At 39.9% G+C, this 18,572-nt stretch overlaps 1 protein-coding gene across 2 annotated transcripts in view; it reads right to left on the bottom strand.

The window, feature by feature from the left end:
- Positions 1 to 258: 258 nt before the first annotated feature.
- Positions 259 to 18,572, bottom strand: part of slc6a16a (solute carrier family 6 member 16a) — a 28,253-nt gene continuing 9,939 nt past the window's right edge. The window contains exons 1-12 of one of the 2 annotated variants that reach the window (XM_042087911.1): positions 12,135 to 12,585; positions 11,922 to 12,031; positions 10,653 to 10,810; positions 8,904 to 9,030; positions 8,200 to 8,375; positions 7,800 to 7,910; positions 7,184 to 7,425; positions 6,482 to 6,665; positions 5,885 to 6,086; positions 3,372 to 3,531; positions 3,124 to 3,286; positions 259 to 2,752 (exon numbers count right to left, since the gene is read on the bottom strand). In XM_042087911.1, coding sequence (XP_041943845.1) covers positions 2,417 to 2,752; positions 3,124 to 3,286; positions 3,372 to 3,531; positions 5,885 to 6,086; positions 6,482 to 6,665; positions 7,184 to 7,425; positions 7,800 to 7,910; positions 8,200 to 8,375; positions 8,904 to 9,030; positions 10,653 to 10,802 — 1,851 coding nt within the window. In that variant the 5' untranslated portion in view covers positions 10,803 to 10,810; positions 11,922 to 12,031; positions 12,135 to 12,585 and the 3' untranslated portion in view covers positions 259 to 2,416. Of the gene's footprint in view, positions 2,753 to 3,123; positions 3,287 to 3,371; positions 3,532 to 5,884; positions 6,087 to 6,481; positions 6,666 to 7,183; positions 7,426 to 7,799; positions 7,911 to 8,199; positions 8,376 to 8,903; positions 9,031 to 10,652; positions 10,811 to 11,921; positions 12,032 to 12,134; positions 12,586 to 13,353; positions 13,592 to 18,572 lie in introns of those variants that run through there. The other variant, XM_042087910.1, reaches the window with a different exon arrangement.

Raw genomic sequence — 18,572 nt, forward strand, 5'->3', positions numbered from 1 at the left:
CCCACATCACAGCGGCAAACTTGGATCTGTTTGTCCCTCGTTACGTTTTCTTCCGTGTCCTAACTTTACAAGTAGAATATAGTCAAGGTATTATTCCTATCACACTATGAATATGTAGAATTGTATTTTTATACATAATTGTATTTAATACATTATGTGGATAAAATAAATATCCTTCATTTTGCCATCTAGTGGTTAATAAGAGAACGACAACAAGAGGCATGGACACGACACACACCTTAAAGACAGCACACCTAGAACAGTTAATACATGGTAACGTTTATTTGGTAATTGCAGATCTCTCATTTTCACACAAAGATAAAAGTAATGGTTATTATAAAAGAAAATGTCACACACACACACACACACACACACACACACACACACACACACGCACACACAAACACACACATCGTTCGATAAGGCAGTCTGGCTCGAGGTATATGCTTGAACAAAAATTACAGATCAGAGATGGTTACATGCAAACCTATCCCCTGTCCTCAACACAATCCACACACTTGAAAGTTCAGCTCATGTTCAGTTTATCCACTTTCATTTATGAGTTACAGCATGTCTGCCTCTGCCTCCACTAAAATGGGAAGGAACTCAGGAGGGTAGAAGCTGCCATGTGTCTGTCTATGAGTATGTGTATGTTTGAGTGTATGTACACATGCCTGTGTATGCAGTGCACCCAGCTCTGTGGTGGATGCCAATAGACTCAGAGAGGGTCAGAGAGGGGTGGCTGTATGGACACAGGTCATTTGGAATGGTGCTGCTGCCCATTCCTTTTGTTGTCTTGTGCAAAGTTGCCTTCACAAACAGTTTAAAATGCATAAACAGGCACTCCCCAGAAATTATTTGTTACATTGTAACAGGACTGTATGTAGATAAAGATAGCACATTGCTATCTTTATCATTATCAAGAATATCAGTCCAAACTACAAGATAAAAATGGCTCAGCAGACTGGATTATCAAAATAATTGTTTACTTTGGTAGATGTTTAAATGTGGCTGCTACTATATGGCAAAACATGAGACACATCTTAGCCTTTTATATGGCATTGATGACCTCAAACGACAAGCCAAACCAGAACAATTAACTAGTCGAAAGCTATGATCCCTTATTGAGTTCTCTCATGAATCCTGATCTGTCTACACAGCTGAGCAAGACAGGCAGGCTTAAGAGAGGTCTTTGAAGACTTTAGACTTCTGTGACAGATTACAAATGTGTGCCATTCTGAAGGTGAACAGTATTAGGTGAACGGAATATTACCATGAGAGTATTCTCAGAGAGTAGTCAAGGCAACAATGATCTTTGGTACAAGAATGGCCCACGATCATATGGACATCGTCACAACAGGGCAATTAATGTATGTAGTCTAGACTTTGGTATGTTGATGTCTAGTTGAACCAACCTACTGAAAAATATTACCATCTACAACAGTCTTGTCTTCGTCCCACAGAAATAAATGAGCTCTTAGGGAATTCTGACCTCTTTTTCCTAAAGCCCCTAAGATCTTAAAATCTTAAGTTGAATTTAAACGTGAACTTAATTGAGCTGAGACAATGGGCTTTTTCTTAAAATGAAAACAAATGAGACGGACAATCTTTACACAATGTTAAATTGAGCTCAATTGTGTTTAGGAGAAATAAACAAGACAAAGAAGAGAGTTTCTTTTCCTTTGAGAAAACACACACATGTGAGCAAATAAAAAACTGTTCTAAAAAGCAACATGCTCCCATTCCTGTATTTTCAGAAATGATTGAACACACAGTGTGAATCCATTGACTGAAACGTTATCAGTAAATCAAACCTAGCTATATTATAGCAACATACTTGCTAGCATTAAGCTAGCTTGGCATTACTACCAACGGCAATACTGTAGTACTGTACTAGTTAGCTTAGGTTTACAGCCACTTACTGTGGCTTTGCTGCTGCCTCCATTAACTAACCCTGCTGTTGATATCAATAAATCAATATCCTCTCTCAACATTTAATATTCTATTTTACATTCATATTCAGAAAACTGATTAAAAAAACATTTACATCTTTGTGGCTTCCACTCTTAACCTTGTGGAGTTATACAGCATAGAATGATTCCCTGTGTTGTTCTCTTTCCTTTCATTACTTCTTCCATCCCTTTTTATCACAGAACAACGAAAATTTGCAAATACGGCACTGAAGATTATCTGTTATGCCAAAAGCTTTATGTTTACAAATGGGTAGAAGTTACACCCTAAATTTGGTTAAGAGGCCAGTCAGAACACCCCCCAGAATAGTTCTCATATGGTCCAGTTAGACAGCAAGTAATAATCCTAAATTATTTAGGCCAAAATTGTAGCTTTCCATATCATATTTGTTTCTATAGCGATCTTTCAATCCTTCTTTTCAGTATTTCACCAACAGCACTCACATTTACACAACTGTGTCTTCCTCTTCCTCTTCATCCCCATCTTCCTGCTGTGGGAGGAGCCGGTAGTGATCGTGGCCCAATGGGAGGAAGGCTGCCCTGGCCATTTCCTCCAGCTCATTTACCGGACCGTTTGAATGGACGGTCTCGCGGTCAGAGGACTCACACTTGGCGTACCGATCCCTGTGCACGTCGGGGCTCCTCCCCTCGTCGGGCGAGCTCCGCCCATCTTTTATGATTGATAGAACATAGCCGATTGGCACGGGCAGAGAAGCAGCCAGAATCAGCATAGACAATACGGCCAGAGCCCAGCCAGGGTAGGCTAAAGTGTTTTCAGTGGCCTGAGAGAGAGAGAGAGAGAGAGAGAGAGAGAGAGAGAGAGAGAGAGAGAGAGAGCAGGACACAGGATAGAGGAGGAGAGGAACAGAAAAGAAAGGCAAAAGGAGTGGAGAACACAAAAAAGTGAAAGCGAAGAACAAAGAATTTAAGAGGCCAGAACACATGAGAAGAGAACAGAAAGTGAGATACAAAAGAGAAGAGAGAGGGAGAGATCATATCAGAGGGTATTAAAGACAAAAAATAAAATTAAAATAATATATATATATATTAAAATAATATAAATAAATATATATATATATATATATATATATATATATTTTTTTTTTTTTTTTTTTTATATAATGCTTTTGTAGCATGCCTATGTGTGTTTTACCGTGGCATGGTCCCAGGCGGTGTAGGTGGGCCGTTTGATGACCATGCGTAGCAGGCTGGCAGCCAGGAGTCCCACCATAGACAGCAGGCAAACATACTTCCACATGTACTTGTAGATGCTTGGAGGCCGCCACTTCAACATCACCTCAATATCATCCAGGAACCTATAGAGCAGGACAGCGCATGTCACAGCCACACAACACACTGTGTGTGTGTGTGTGTGTGTGTGTGTAAGTGAGTGCATCTCACCTGTCAGCTCCATAGACCCAGGAAACACTCGCCGTCTCAAAAATGACCACAATGATAAGAGGCAGGGTGGCAGAGTAGTCATCAAACATCGTCACAAAGTAGTTCCCACTACGCTGGGTAAACAGAAGTCCGATCAGAAATCCCAGGGAACAGCTACCCACTGAAACATAACAAAACAACATATTACAAATTATGGTGTGTGTGTGTGTGTCTGTCTCTTTTTGCTCTTTTTGTTTGTGTGTGTGTGTGTGTATAACCCTCCCCATAGACAATTTGATGGAATTTATGAGTTTGCACCTGGTCTCTTCTGATAAGATGACTTACAGCCAAGACCTCATCTTTAATTCTAAAATCCTATTTGAACTCTCTTATTAACAAAATTCAAAGGTTCACAAAAGGTTCACCATATGGTAGAACAAAAGAACTTTCACCTTCTGGACCTGATGGTACGGTTAAGTGGTAATGATTTGGTTGACTGAAGAGTTAGTAACCTATTACTGACATGGAAAGCACTGCTCCATAAATTAAGTGGACTTTGTCAATGAAGCAAACAGCCAATTCTTCTGGATCTCAAGGTTAACATCAGCCACTTATCATATCTAGATGTTTGACTTTCTAGTTAAACTACCTCCAAGTAGAATTTTATGCTAAGATGGCCACATTTCGTGATAACATGTCCACCAACATTTTTGACTGAAATTATCAACTGAGTAAATTCCAGACATGGATTATGTCCTTGTCATACAAATCTGGAATCTGAATGAGATAATTGCATAATTGAACAATAGCTTTTACTGAGGCAGTACAGGCAGTGTCATCACTGTGATGGCATAATAGATATTGAGATGGCAAATCTCAGATCAGCATTAGGCTGTGAATGCCAAGTACCAGTTGTTTTTAGATAACCTAAGTGAAATCATGCCCCCTTGTGGTATCAATGTATTAATGCACTTGTGAATCATTATGACTATTGAACTGAATCAAATGAACACTCGATATACATACATTGCTTCTATACTGCTAGTGCTACATTGGAGTCAACAGAATGTTAGCAGACACATACAAACAGTGTAAAGAACATTAACAGTATAATAACATTATACTTAGAATTGTCATATTGATATTATGAATTGCCAGAGCTATTTGATTTCTGCTGAATTGGTTGGTTTCTTGGTAATAGAAACACATTCTTTTATTCTTCAAACACTACTTGCAGATAAAAAATCAGCCCATTATACCTTCCAAAGAAGTAGTGCATGATCATGTCCTGTCTTGCCCAACAGGTGTGATCCCTAGTCAGATTATCAGATAACAGAGCACATTCTTATATCAAACCTGAAACATACTGCACAGTGCCAATGGCCACAAACACTGTGAGAACTGTGAGAACCTTTGTAAAGATCCCATAAAAGAAATAAGTAGTGGAGTTGCAAATGTGTTGTCATGATCAAGTTAGGACTTGACTATGAACCAAAAAACATTAGTACAAAGGCGGCAATAACAACTAGAAAATGTAATTTCGAGGAATTTACCAGTGCATGAAAATGCAAAACATACTGTATATTAACATAAAATGCAAAACAAACTTTTATTTGGAAACAGTTGTGGGCAGAGGAAACAGTTGGCGGGAGTCATAGTTGATAACAACTGACAGTTGAAATGGCTGAACAGTTGAGTAGTTTAAATAGTTACATTATTTAATAGTGAATTATTGTAGTGAGGACATTTATTTTGAAACAGTTGTGGGCAGAGGAAATAGTTGAACAGGATCTGTTGTCTTAAGAGAGCCAGATTGTATGCTTAAAGCCTGAGACAGAGTATATAGTTTAAAAGTTAAATGTTGATAGTGTAATGGAAGTTGATAGACAGAAAGTTGAATGGATGTTGATAGGCAGATTGTTTATGGATGTTGATAGGATAGTTTAATGGGTGGATGAGTGAATGGTTTGAAGAGGATGAATGGATAGAAAATTTGATGGAATGTGCCTTATATCCTTGAATGGAGATACACAGAGAGCGTTGGCCTAGTTGAGCAGAAAGCAGTTGATACAGGTGCAATCAGTTTAACTGGCTTTTTGATGGGGCCTAGTTGAGCAGCTGGAAGTTGATACAGGTGCAAATCAAGTTAATTAGCCCATTGTGATGTTATAGTGCCTATGAAAAATCTATAATTTATAAAATAAGCTTGTTTTTTATTAATATCTCAAAAAGTATAAAGTTTACAAAAGTGAAAAATACATTCCTCAAGTGTCCTTTTCAAAACCTATGTTACAAAGTTTCAACGAAGTTTCTACGTTAAACAGTTAAAGCTGAATTAGACGCAGAAATTTGGTGGGAAGAAGAAGAAGAAGAAGAAGAAGAAGAAGAAGAAGAAGAAGACTTCGGATAACAGAAAAGTGCATTTTCGTGAAAAGATGCATAATAAAACTTTGACATTGTATATGTGTGCAACTCTATGTATGTTTGAGTATATAAGGATTATGCTGTATATAATCTGTGTTAGTTTGCTATACCTGTGAGCATGGTTCTGTGGCGCCCCAGCAGGCTGAAGTTGTCCATGAGGGGGGTGAGGATGCCCTGCATGGTGCCAAACATGGTGCTGAGGCCCAGGTTGAGCAGCATGAGGAAGAAGAGCGCCGACCACAACGGGCTGGCAGGAAACAGAGCCATGGCCTCAGTGAAGGCTATGAATGCAAGACCTGTCCCCTCCACACCCTACAGATAGATAGATAGATAGATAGATAGATAGATAGATAGATAGAGCAAGAAAGAAACAAATGGAGAGAGAGAGAGAGAGAGAGAATTTACTGCAGTGTCTATTTGATTGATGATATTACTGTAAGTACATGTTTAGTCACAGCTGAAGAGAGTAAAATAAAAATGTAAGCTCCAGAGGCGGACATTACATTACGGAGTACATTTACTCAATTACTGTAATTAAGTCGCTTTTTAAAAAGCATTGTTGTTTTAGAATTTTCGAACGAAAGGGGTGGTAATTGGTGCTTTTTCCCATACAGGATTTGTGTACTTCGTCCAGCACTGGTAAGCTCCAAGAGGAAAGGATAGGAGAGAGGGATAACATTAACAAATTAACAGTAAAACTACTGTACCTTATTCATCTCATTCTCAGGGTTACAGTCAGTTATGTTTGCCCCCACTTGTGCACCAAAGAGTTTGTACCACTCTCTGTAGTCGTCCAGGCCTACAGAGCTAGGCTCGGACATGTTGAACCACGGCCACCAGTGCTGAGATGTACCAGGTACTCCAGCCAGCTCTGACATCACCCCCAGGTTCCTGCATGATGACATCATCAAAATGTAGCAGGCTCTTTCACTGTTTAACACAACAAACTCCATAGTTCTGCTTGAACACTTGACTTTGACATAAACAGTATAAGACATAGGTCTAAAAATACCCCGATTGTTAAAAAAGACACACTTGCACCGACAAAGGCAGGTATACAAAATACAAACTAACACACATACAGCAACACACATAGCCCCACATTATTTATGGAGAGCATGTTTTTCCAAATAGGGCTATGATTGGGCTAGTAATACGCTAGTTATGGTTAGGGCTAGAAATGTGTTTGCATAAGGTTATAAATACCAAGTTTATATAAGTTGAAGAGGATTTATTGACTGTCACTAGTGTTTGAACGGTGTCTAAAAGGGGATATCCAAATAAGTGGCTATTCTACTCATATGATCAACCACAGGGCCGCAGCCAGCTACACCTCCATAAATACAAACACACAGACTCTGTCTCTCATTCATACACACACACTCACACACACACACACACACATTTACCTTGCCACACAGCCTAACGCAATGGTCTTGGCCCGGAAGCCCAGCACCACGAACACGACGAGGGAGGCCAGCACAGAGGTCATGAAGTTGATGATGGACACCATAACGGCGTCGCGGTGGCAGTTGTTCTGGACGGGATTATAGGAAGAGTAGGCAATGACCGAGCCATAGCCCAGCCCCAGCGCAAAGAACACCTGAGTGGCCGCCTGACGCCACACCTGGACCCTGCCCCAGATCTCTAGCTACAGCAAGGGGACAGATGGACAGACAGAGAGACCGACAGACCGACCAATGTAAATTGCACTTTCTCCCTCTTAAGAGTGAATGCTATGACCTCTTTGGGTTAAAGATTGCCACACACTCACCCTCACTCAAAATATCACCTTTGCGACAGCAACAATGAAAAAAAGAAGTCTGAATACCCCACAAATAGTTTCATGATACTCTGAATCAGCAAAGAAGAAACCACAAGTCCAGAATTCCATTCTGTGGGTTACATTTGTAGAGAATCTCTGGATTTTTGCCCCCCTCCACAGAATGGTTTACTGTACCTTGTGTTTGGGTAACTTAGGCATGTTGAAGGAATACAGTTGTGGAGCTGTTCTTGTTTACTCACCTTGGGGTAGAACATGTACTTGATTCCATCTATGGCCCCATCCAGCATCAGGCCTCTGATAAGAAAGATGAAGAGAACGGCGTACGGGAACACGGAGGAGAAATACATCACCTGAGAAAAACACATGGGTGTGATATATGACAACATCACCTGAGAAAAACACATGGGTGTGATATATGACAACATGCACTTCAAGTTATTACAATACAGTACATGTGTGAGATCCTAGCATTGAAATGTGCATATGGGTATGTACATGCGTATGTGTTTATGTAGTAGGTGTGTGTGTGGTTGGGGCACAAACCCTCTTTGTGATGTAAATACCTAAATGTAATGTAATGCAAATATGGGGAATGTGCTTGTATCTGTGTTATCTGTGTTCATGTAAATTACACTAGACCTTGGCTGAGGACTTGATGCCCTTTATCATGGCGAGGCACACAATAGCCCAGGCAGCCAGCAAACAGCCAGTCATGATGGGGTTAAAATCTCCAGATTCATCTATCGAGTCAGCGATGTCCAATGCCTTACGGAACCAGAAGTAGGAGGTGGGAGAGCTTTCAGAGCATTCCTTAACTGAGACGGAGAGCAGAAATACTGTTGTCATAGAGCTACAGCACAATACATGTATATCTGTACATACTGTACATCACACTGTAACGTAAAGCAGACACACACACAAATGCACACATTGTCCATAAAACGTACACAACTTCTACTGTGGGTGAAAGTACTCCATGTCAACAGTTATACAGTATATTCATTTTGAGTGAGAGATCAAAGATATGGGATTTGGGAAAGGGATATCTTTAAAATGGTGATGCGTGTGTGTGTGTGTGTGTGTGTGTGTGTGTGTGTGCGTGTGTGCGTGTGTGCGTGCGTGCGTGCGTGCGTGCGTGCGTGCGTGCGTGCGTGCGTGCGCGCGTGCGTGTGCGTGTGCGTGTGTATGCGCGTGTGTGCGTGTGTGCGCCACCCCTGAGTTGTTTGACTGCACAGTTCAGCCATAGGCAGACCTGGCTGGGGTTCAAACCCGCAAGTTTGCAGCAACTTGCAGTGTAAACGTAATGGAATAGAGACCATGTGTACTGGAATGACATTTCACACCTGTCGCGTTAGTGCTGTGATCTATGGGGCAGTGTTCCCATGGTAACGGGTACTGAAAAGAGTTTCCAAGGTAGAAGAGAGACCAAGCAATGATCACATTGTAGTAGAGAGCCACAAAGAAGCACACCTAAAGGAAAGACAAAGAGAGAGAGAGTAAATAAACTCTATATACAGGACATTTGAGAAAGCTCAGATAAACCATTAAATGTTTAGCATAATGTATAGTTACACAGTGGTGGAGCAGCATTAACATCACAGACTGACAATCGGTCAACCTGAGTATGATAATCGCCATTACGAGTCTGTGTCACTTGTGGATAAAAGTGTCTAAATATCAGTCAACTTTCACTTTGTCAGTCAGTCATCTTTATGTGCTATAGCCATGCATTGGCACAGAGCATTGCAATATTAATGAGATAGGCAGCCAAACACAACAAGTCTCTGCGCAATGCTACCATTACTTGGAGAGGGACTTCTGAGAAACTAGAGACGTCAGTAAACATACAGATAGACGAACAGACAGAAACAGAAAGAGAAAAACACGGCTCTGCTGTGAATGAGACAACAAATTAACCACAGACCCATACACCCAGATCAACAGTAAGAAACAGACGTATGTGAGGAAACATGTACTGTACACACATACACACACACACACACACACACACACTACTGGGAGAACGAGAGGCCCATTTCCTTTAGTGGTGTACCTATACCAAACTGCCACGATATTTCAGCCTCCACTTCGTATAAGGTTCTGTTATGTCTCTGATTATGTAAATAATTATCACAAATAAATCATATAGAATTATTTGCATTAAAGTACAAAGAGTACTAGTCTTTGCCATTATAGTTGTATAATCAGAGAAAGCCAGTCTTACATTTAAAAGATGTATGTAGCAGTATTCATAGAAATATGAAACATTTTCTACAATGAATGCATGCATGTTAAAACCATTAATAATAGCTAAGTAGAAACCAACCACTGAACAATGTACAAACAAGTTATATCTTTGGCATATAGAACAGGGACTTTTTAAATATATTATTTTAATGAGCCTAGCCAGTTAGAATAAACATGTTATACTAAATGTTAAGTGGTTTCAATGTTTACAAAGTTTGTTATGACAACAAGCCCACTGCATTATATGTCATCATTATAACATTGCTTAGACTCACAGATGATTAAATGATCAGGACGGAAAACTGCCCTCCTGACACCAAGCAACATATCTCGCCATCATCTCTGTCCACACCCATACAAACTGTTCTGGCTTCAGTCCAAGCTATCTGCTCACCGTCAGATACTCTTTTGACAGAGGGCGCACTGTGGTCTACTAAGAGAGATTCAATTTAGAGGCTGTGGAACATCTGTGGAACATTACATATTCCCCTTGCACATATTTTTGAGACATTGCTATCATTGATCTTTAATAATTCTGCTTTGTTCACTTAGATTCCCAACAGACGTTTCTTCTTCAAGATATGTCTAAAGAAGGATGTTGTTTTTCAATGTGTGTTTGTGTGTGTGTGTGTTTGTGTGTGTGTGTCTCTGTGTGTGTGCTCTCGACCTGGGACAAGAAAAACTGATCTCAGCCAGCTGCAGGGAAATTTTGTTGATGTTTCTTTATGTTTGTGCAGGCTTGCCTCGTGTGTGTGTGCTAACGTGTGTGCGTGCATGTGTGCACGCGTGTGTGAGTGTGTGTGTGTGTGTGTGCACGCGTGTGTTGCTTGCATTTCTTCTCTCACCATGCAGCTGGAGTAGCCAATCCCAGCCAGCCGAGGAGAGATGTGTTTCCACACGCCAATGCTGCCCTGTCTGATGCTCTGGCCAGCAGCCAGCTCCATGAAGAACAGCGGCACCCCCACCACCATCAACAACATCACATACAGAACCATGAACGCTCCTGATGGGGAGATGTGGAAGGAAACAAGGGAGGAACATCAGGAGATAAGATGAGAAGACACAGGAACAGGAAACAGGCCAGAGAAAGAGAGTGTTACCGTATTGTGCTCATTGGGTGTGACATTTTAAACCCATCCTAGACTATCCATTTTGTGGCTATACTGCTCTGAGGCTACTGTTTTTCTGATGTTCTCCAGCTTGCTCTTACGGTAAAACTTTAAATTGTCTGATGAATGATTCTATATGAAACATATTTGGCCTCAGGGCCGGCTCTAGGCAGGGGCCAGGGTGGGCTAAGCCCACCCAAGCATTTGTCAAGAAGTCAAAGTTTATTTTTTCTGTTTTTTTCAGTGTGCAGTCTCAAAACCAGCTTGGATGTAGATGAGTTGGTGTTGATTGTAATGGTAGCCAGCTGGTACATAACTGTGCAGTAGGCTAATGTTTGTGTGTTAGGTAGGCTAAAAACCCCTCCTGGCGCTATAAAGGAAAATTCTGGCCTTTTTTGTACTGTCGGTATGAGAAAACCCCCCAGAAAACAGTGCTACCTAGCTCGAGTTGCTGCAGCCAACAATTAAAATAGCTAGGCAGCTATTTTAAATATGCCCTCAGAGTGTAGCACTATAGTTGCCTGGCTGCTCTAGCTGTTGGCAAGGATGGGCAAAAATACATCAAAATGTATTTTAAAATTAAATATCAAATACCGTCATTTTAAGAGTATCAAAATAAACTACAAAATGCATAGTCACACTGTGACGGCTGGCTCCACAGCCACACATGAGAACGCCAACAAGCTGCAAGTTCAAACACACACCTACAGTCTAACACTCACGCATACATGCCAACATTCCATTACACTGATTGTCACTTTTGTTATTTTCTGTCCATTCACACTTATAATATCTACCATTCATAACATTACTTATAGCATCTTTGTTTCGTTTGTTTCATTTCCGTAGCAATACATTTATTACAAATATTAAGCTACATAAACCACAACACGTTTATCTTCGTTCAGCACTTGATACTTTATTTAACATTTCACATTTTACAGTTACGTTCGCAGATCTGAGTGCACGCAGTCTTGTTTCATTTTCCTTTGTTTCACAAGTTACCGTGGCGGCTTGAAGAAGATGGAGAGATGAGTGGCGAGTGTCTGGGCGCATCACTTCCTGGTTCCGGTAAAGGACCCGAGGTTGGAAGGAAGCCGGCCGCAACCACCAGCCTTGTAGGGGAGAGGAGGAACTTATGTTTATTTTAGTTATTATATTCACGCCTTGTTGATATTATTTATATTTATTTATAGTTATAGAATATTAGTTACTCACCTTAGTGGTTTATGTTAAACTGGCCTTGTCTTTGTGGTTGTCCTCCTGTCAATTGTATGTTGTTGTGGTTCTCCCTTCTGTGTTTTATTGGTCTGATCAGCTGATATATGTTCCCTTTGTGTCTCAGCTCAGTCTGGTAGGTCAGTGGTTGAGTTCAGTTCTGCTGTTGTTTAAGTTCTGTTCAGTTGACCTCACTAGTTTAGAACTTTTTTTGTTGATTTATACTTTAGTTAAAGATTTGCTTTGTAAAAATAAATCTTCAGTTTTGAGACTGTATTTCTGCGTCCCGCTTGCCTTACTGCTTGGTCCCTGACACACACCATGTATTATTGTATTTGAAAGTAGGCTACTAAAAATAGTCTTTAAAAGGAGCATAATATCACTTTGCAAACCTTCCATATTGAATCTATTCCTTCATCAGTACACTGACTCTGTTGATTAGTGGGCAGTGTTTGAGAGCAACAGCTTTTCTCTGCCTATGAGACATGCCATTACCTGCAAACAGTCAACAGAGCAATATGTTGACTTGCCTGTTACATCTCATAGCCTAACTTGTTGCAGGGCAACCACATATCCATGTGTTCGAATTGGATGATTAAAGTTCTCAAGAAACTGATGATTAAAGTTCTCAAGAAACTTGTGGTTGGTGTGTGTGTAAGCGACGTACACATTACCAACCAGATATTAAATGACAAGTCAGCACCAGTCAGAGGCTGCATTCATTGTGTTGCACTTTTATGATGTCACCACAACTACAAAAATACACAACTATAAAGTATTTTGATTCAAAATACGAAGCCATTTTTTCCCCAGCAAAATTAAATACAAATGACAACATACTATTTTCTATTTGAAATACTGATTTTTAAATACATGTATCAGAAATACTGCCTATCCCTGGCTGTTGGCTGCAGCAACTCAAACTAGGTAGTAACAATTTTTCTGTGTTTGTGTTTCTTCCCATTTTTATCCAATTTGACCGCTTATATGTTGCCTATCAAAAACTTGCTCCCACCAGCTCACCCAAATGTAGTAGGCTAAAACCGGCCCTGTTTGGCCTTCATGATTATGACAGTATTAGGCTTACAAGTTTTGATGTGGACACTTCACTTCACTCTTCTAAAAGCTTTTCTTCTAAACAGGTTTTAAAAGCCCTCTTGGTCCACTTTTATAGAGATTACTTTTGGGACTTTTTGACATTTTTTTCTTTCGTACTCACCTCCTCCATTCTGATGGCAGAGGTAAGGGAACCTCCAAACGTTCCCCAGGCCGACGCTGAAGCCCACCTGGGCCAGGACGTACTGCAGCTTGCTGTCCCATGCTGGACGGTCTTCCGCTGGCCCGGCCTCCCCACCTGGGACCGGCCCTCCCACAGACACCAGTGCCGCGTCTGAGTGGCTCTCACCCAGGCCATGGCCGCCATCATCAGTCGGTAAAGGGGACTTCTCCATCTAGGGCTGGGAGAAACAAACAGGGTGAGTCAAGAGCGATGCAACACTTATGGCAGCTCTGAGTATGGTCGTTCGGGAAGTGCCAAAGTGTGCAACACAGCACTTTCTTGAATTTGAATTTCCCCTAGGGATCAATAAAGTATCTATCTATCTATCTATCTATCTATCTTCTCTTCTTCCTTCATGGGTAGTCTTTAAAAATATTTTAATGCAAAAACACAAACCATGATATGAATTGTCACATGTTTTTGTGCATAATATAAAACATTAGTTAGAGTGCAGATAATACAGTAGACAATGCATCCTAATGTGTGCATGTGTGTAATATAATCTCATATGGTATATGGAAGCTAAACAGCTTCACCTCTGGCTCATGCTGTGCCATTTAAAGGAGTTGGTCTATACAAACACAGAGTAATGTGTTCGAAACAGCTTTGCTATTTGAGGCTCGTTTACAGGAATCTAATAGGCAAAAAAAACACAGCCTCTCCTATTCCCACACCCTTGGCGTTCTTATCCTACCTAACATGTGCCTCCTTGTACAAACACTACAGTGTGTTTTTCTGTTTTTAAGTATGGGTGTTTGTGTGACATGAACTAAAATATCTAATTTTCCCTGCTCCTGCATTTGCTCTATCTGTAGATGCTATTGAATTTGTTAAACAAAGTTAGATATTCACATTTGTATTCCCATCATGTATTACATTGAAACAATGTAAACATAGACCTGAAATGCATTATTAAGCAACATTTCCTCAATCACTTTTCTCTCATTAAATATTTATGATGCTCATATGTAAGGGGTCTGGCTTACATAACTCTAACCATGATGGACTACCACCTCTTGTTAATAATTCCTTAAATAACAGTGAAACACATTGATATAATGTTTAAGGTTTACATACCCTGACAGAATTTCTGAAATATTGGCATATTTTTGGAAATTTTTATGCAGATCACGCAGAGAACCATTATTTAGGAATAGAGATAATTATCCCATAATAGTGTATGCCCTTTTTAAATAATAATGGTAATTGAAATCACCCAAATGGCCCTTATCAAATGTTTACATACCCTTGAGTGTTTGGCCAGATATTAAACACACAAGTTGACACACTCAGGTTTAATTGGTTATTAAGGGTAAGTTTCCACACCTGTGATGGTAATTAGTGGCTCTGTATAAATAGTCAGTGTGTTTCATAGCTCTTGTGAGACCTCTGCACATCTCACTCAGGGCTGCATTGTCTTGGGGCCATGGGGCAAAGCAAAAGAGCTGCTAAAAGATTAGCAAGAAAAGGTAGTTGTATAAATCAGGAAACCGGTATTAAAATATTTTAAAATGCTGGCCAGCAAAATTGGTTGGGATACGAAGAAAAACCCTCAAGCTACTTCAGCTGAAATAGAGGCTTCACTGCAAAGAAATGGCAAGCCTGTTTCAAGATCCACAATAAAAATACACTTGAACAAAAATGGACCGCATGGTCAGGTTGCCAGAAAAAGCCATTACTGTGCCAATATCACAAAACAGCACACTTACAATATGCCAAACAGCAGCTAGACAAGGCTCAGAACTTCTGGAATAAAGTCAGTTGGAGAAATGAGACCAAAATTGAACTTTATGGTCACAACCATAAATGCTGTTTGGAGATGAGTCAACAAGGTCTATAGCGAAAAGTGTACCATTCCTACTGTGACTTGATACCTTATGGTTTAATTTGAATCCCATTCAAATAAAAGTTTATTATTATGAATTATAACCTTTATATTTAAAAGTAACATGTTTTGATCTGATCACTGATCACTTGTGTTTCCTTGAAAGAATGGTACACATTTTACAATTTCTACCAGGGTTTGTAAACTTATGAGCACTAGTCTGTTCAGTGTTTAGTCTGTTCAACTTCTTGATGTGATTATTGAAACACAAGTCACACACCACCATCAGCATACAATCAGCATAATCATAGAATTATCTTTGACTTGTGTCCGTGACCAACACTGTGTATTCTCTATAACATACTCCCATTTCTATTTCTATTGTCAGCAGCAGGGTCTGCAAACGGCACAATGTTACAGGAACTCTACTGTTCTTATAATCCTAAACATAACATCACTGTTTGATAGGACCTGCAAACAGTATAGTGTGCAGGTCACATATTTGTAAGTGTCAGTGGAGCCATCTTGCCACAGTCTACTCTATAATCCTGTAGCTCAATAAACATCTTTTGTTTAACTTTGTGACAATGTATATACCATATCAGATGGTTCAAAAAGGCATGGTCCCCTTAAAGAATAACTGTTCTGCTTTGCTTTATGAACCCTTACATCATCTAAGGGTTATGGCTGCATGGTTTGAAAGACTTAACAAAACACTTCACTATCAAAATAAACACAGACAAAAGTAGCATGAAGGTGATATAATTAGCTCAAAAAATATACCATAGACATACATTACATAAAAATGCATTGTTTTGAAGATTGCCCTAACTAAAAATTCAAGAACAACATATTTGTGAAGCTAAGTAAGGGGTTGTGCATGCAGAGCAGACCAGGAGCTCAGTTGAATTGTACAAGCTATGCTAGTCTTTCAAGGACTAAACAACATTATACATCCATGCAAGATGTAAGTTACTTATTTTGTTGTCCCTTAATGTCATACAGTCAGAAGTAGATTTAACATGATTTGTAGAGATTTGTAAACAGTCTTTCATGCAATTATCCACAAGAATTTGAACTCATGCTGGTTGGTTTTCACCCCCCCACTCAATATTTATGCACTTGACAGTCAGTCACTTCTTTAAGGGGAATGTGGCAGCCGCCAGTGGTAATTTCCACGAAGTTGACCTTTCTGTCTTTCTCGTTGATGTGTCACAGAACATACATGTGGACATAGTAATTTAATTTATTTCCCTCGTCTCTCTGAGACATTTCCAGCGGCAATTCCTCTTCAGTGTTCCTATAATGTGCTTGGAAGACAGCAGAGTTTTTTTTCAGTGCTTGTCCTCTTATGTCATGCACACAATATAGCCTGCTACTTTTCCATTTAAACATTCTTCCATGAGTGACATTTCATTGCTGTTTCATTGCTGTCGACCAAGCTCTCTCTTGGAAGATGGCAACATTCCTTTCTGCTATTGTATCTGTCTCTTGCTCTTCCTCAAGACACTGCTGTTCATTCGTTGAAAATACACAGACCACAGTGTAGCTAAAACAGAACATCACAAACTCTGATGTTTGTGTGCATAAAATATACACCATGTATCAGTCAGTGTGCTTTAGATGCAACCCTCTCAACGAGAGCTGTGTGATTATATTCAGCCATCACCTTCCTTGGCATACTGTCAGCATTTGATATGGAGAATCATTAGATATGGGTGTTGACTTTCTCTGGCCAGGACACCATATCAAACTAGATGTACCGCATAGCGGTACAAAATATGACCGCCGCTCAGTCCTGTACATCCGTTCCGCAAAAATAAATCCCACTTCAATTTGTCTCCATATTTTACTCCATCCCCCACTCTTGAAACTTTTGTGTATGCTTGTTTGGCATGCCTGAGTGTGTGTGTGCGGCTGCACAGAAAGTAGCCTACTGGTGCTGAAAAGGTGAATAGATTGTAGAATAGCCAAAGAAGATGTAGCATTGTTATAAAACCTTTAAAATCTCTAAACAATCACAAGTAGGGCAGTTCATCACAGTTCATCCATTGCAACTGGATTGATGAAAGGTCACTTACACCTGGCTACATTGTATTTGGGAAAAGCAAAAGGTATCGGCATAATGTTATTTATTTATTTATAAACAAAAACATCTCTGTCAGTTCTATGCCGTTTTCAACAGCTATCAAAAACAAAGGTCATTTTTGGATGGATGGAGTTTTTGTGAATGTTCTTCTTCTACGTAAGATTTTAGTCATCTTTAGTTCATGTAATACTTTATTATCAATGCGCAAATTAAGTAACAGTAGTCTGAAACGTTATTGTTAATGCACAAATTAAGTAACAGTAGTCTGAAACGAAATGCTGTTTTACATCTAACCAGTGGTGCAAATAACTGACATTTTCAAATGGGCCTTGATGAAATGCGTCGCTAGACTGCTCATACACATTTTAACGGGCCAAAGTTGAAGAGCTGTTGTCCGTTATTGTTCGTGCAAATATAGGCTGATTCATATTCCCTTGCATTGTGTAACTGAGGTCCATGGCTAGTCTCAAAACTAAATCAAAAACTAAATCAAAAAATAAATAGCGGGCAGATCAGGCCCGGTTCACCCAGCCTAGTCCATAGGCACCCGATATTGTTTAATTTTCCGATTGAGATATCCACGCTCTGGCTATTCTAATGACAAAACTGTAACTAACAAACTAGATCCTATAATAGAAAGCTGTTATCGTAACAACCCCAATTATCACCACTTTTGTTCAGAAATTCTAAAACAACAATGTTTTTTAACACTTCAAAATAACATTTACTAAATGAACCTTACATTTTTCAGTAGCCATATGTGTAGATTTGAACAAAATCTGGTTTGGTTCTTAACGGGAGCATTTACTGCCTGAAATATCCGATTTTGTTTACCACGCTTGGAGTTCTAGGCCTAGTGCTGGCCTGATTGGTCGCCTATTTACACCGTTTCAACGGCACATGAACGGTTAGACCGAGAATTCTCTTCATGAAATTAAAATTCCACTGGAGCTCCAAGCGGTTGTGTACATGCAGCCTTACAACACTGTTTACAGCTCTTCGAGTCACGGTAAAATGTCATTTTTGGTACATAGCTAATTTAGATACACCTATGGTGTGGGTGGTTGCGTTTCTTTAGGAGTCCGCTGTCTTGGTTTGTATAGAAATGGATATTAAGTGACACATACACGCAAGACGGTGGAAATACGGGACCGACGGTAATAGGGGGAGTTCCGATAGCGTCCCTAAGCTACAGGTAGGCTTATAAGGTAGGCCTATTTACAACATAAATTGTCAATAGCTGGC

The sequence above is a fragment of the Alosa sapidissima genome, chromosome 3, assembly GCF_018492685.1.
Source record: "Alosa sapidissima isolate fAloSap1 chromosome 3, fAloSap1.pri, whole genome shotgun sequence".
In the NCBI taxonomy this organism is placed as follows: Eukaryota; Metazoa; Chordata; class Actinopteri; order Clupeiformes; family Clupeidae; genus Alosa; species Alosa sapidissima.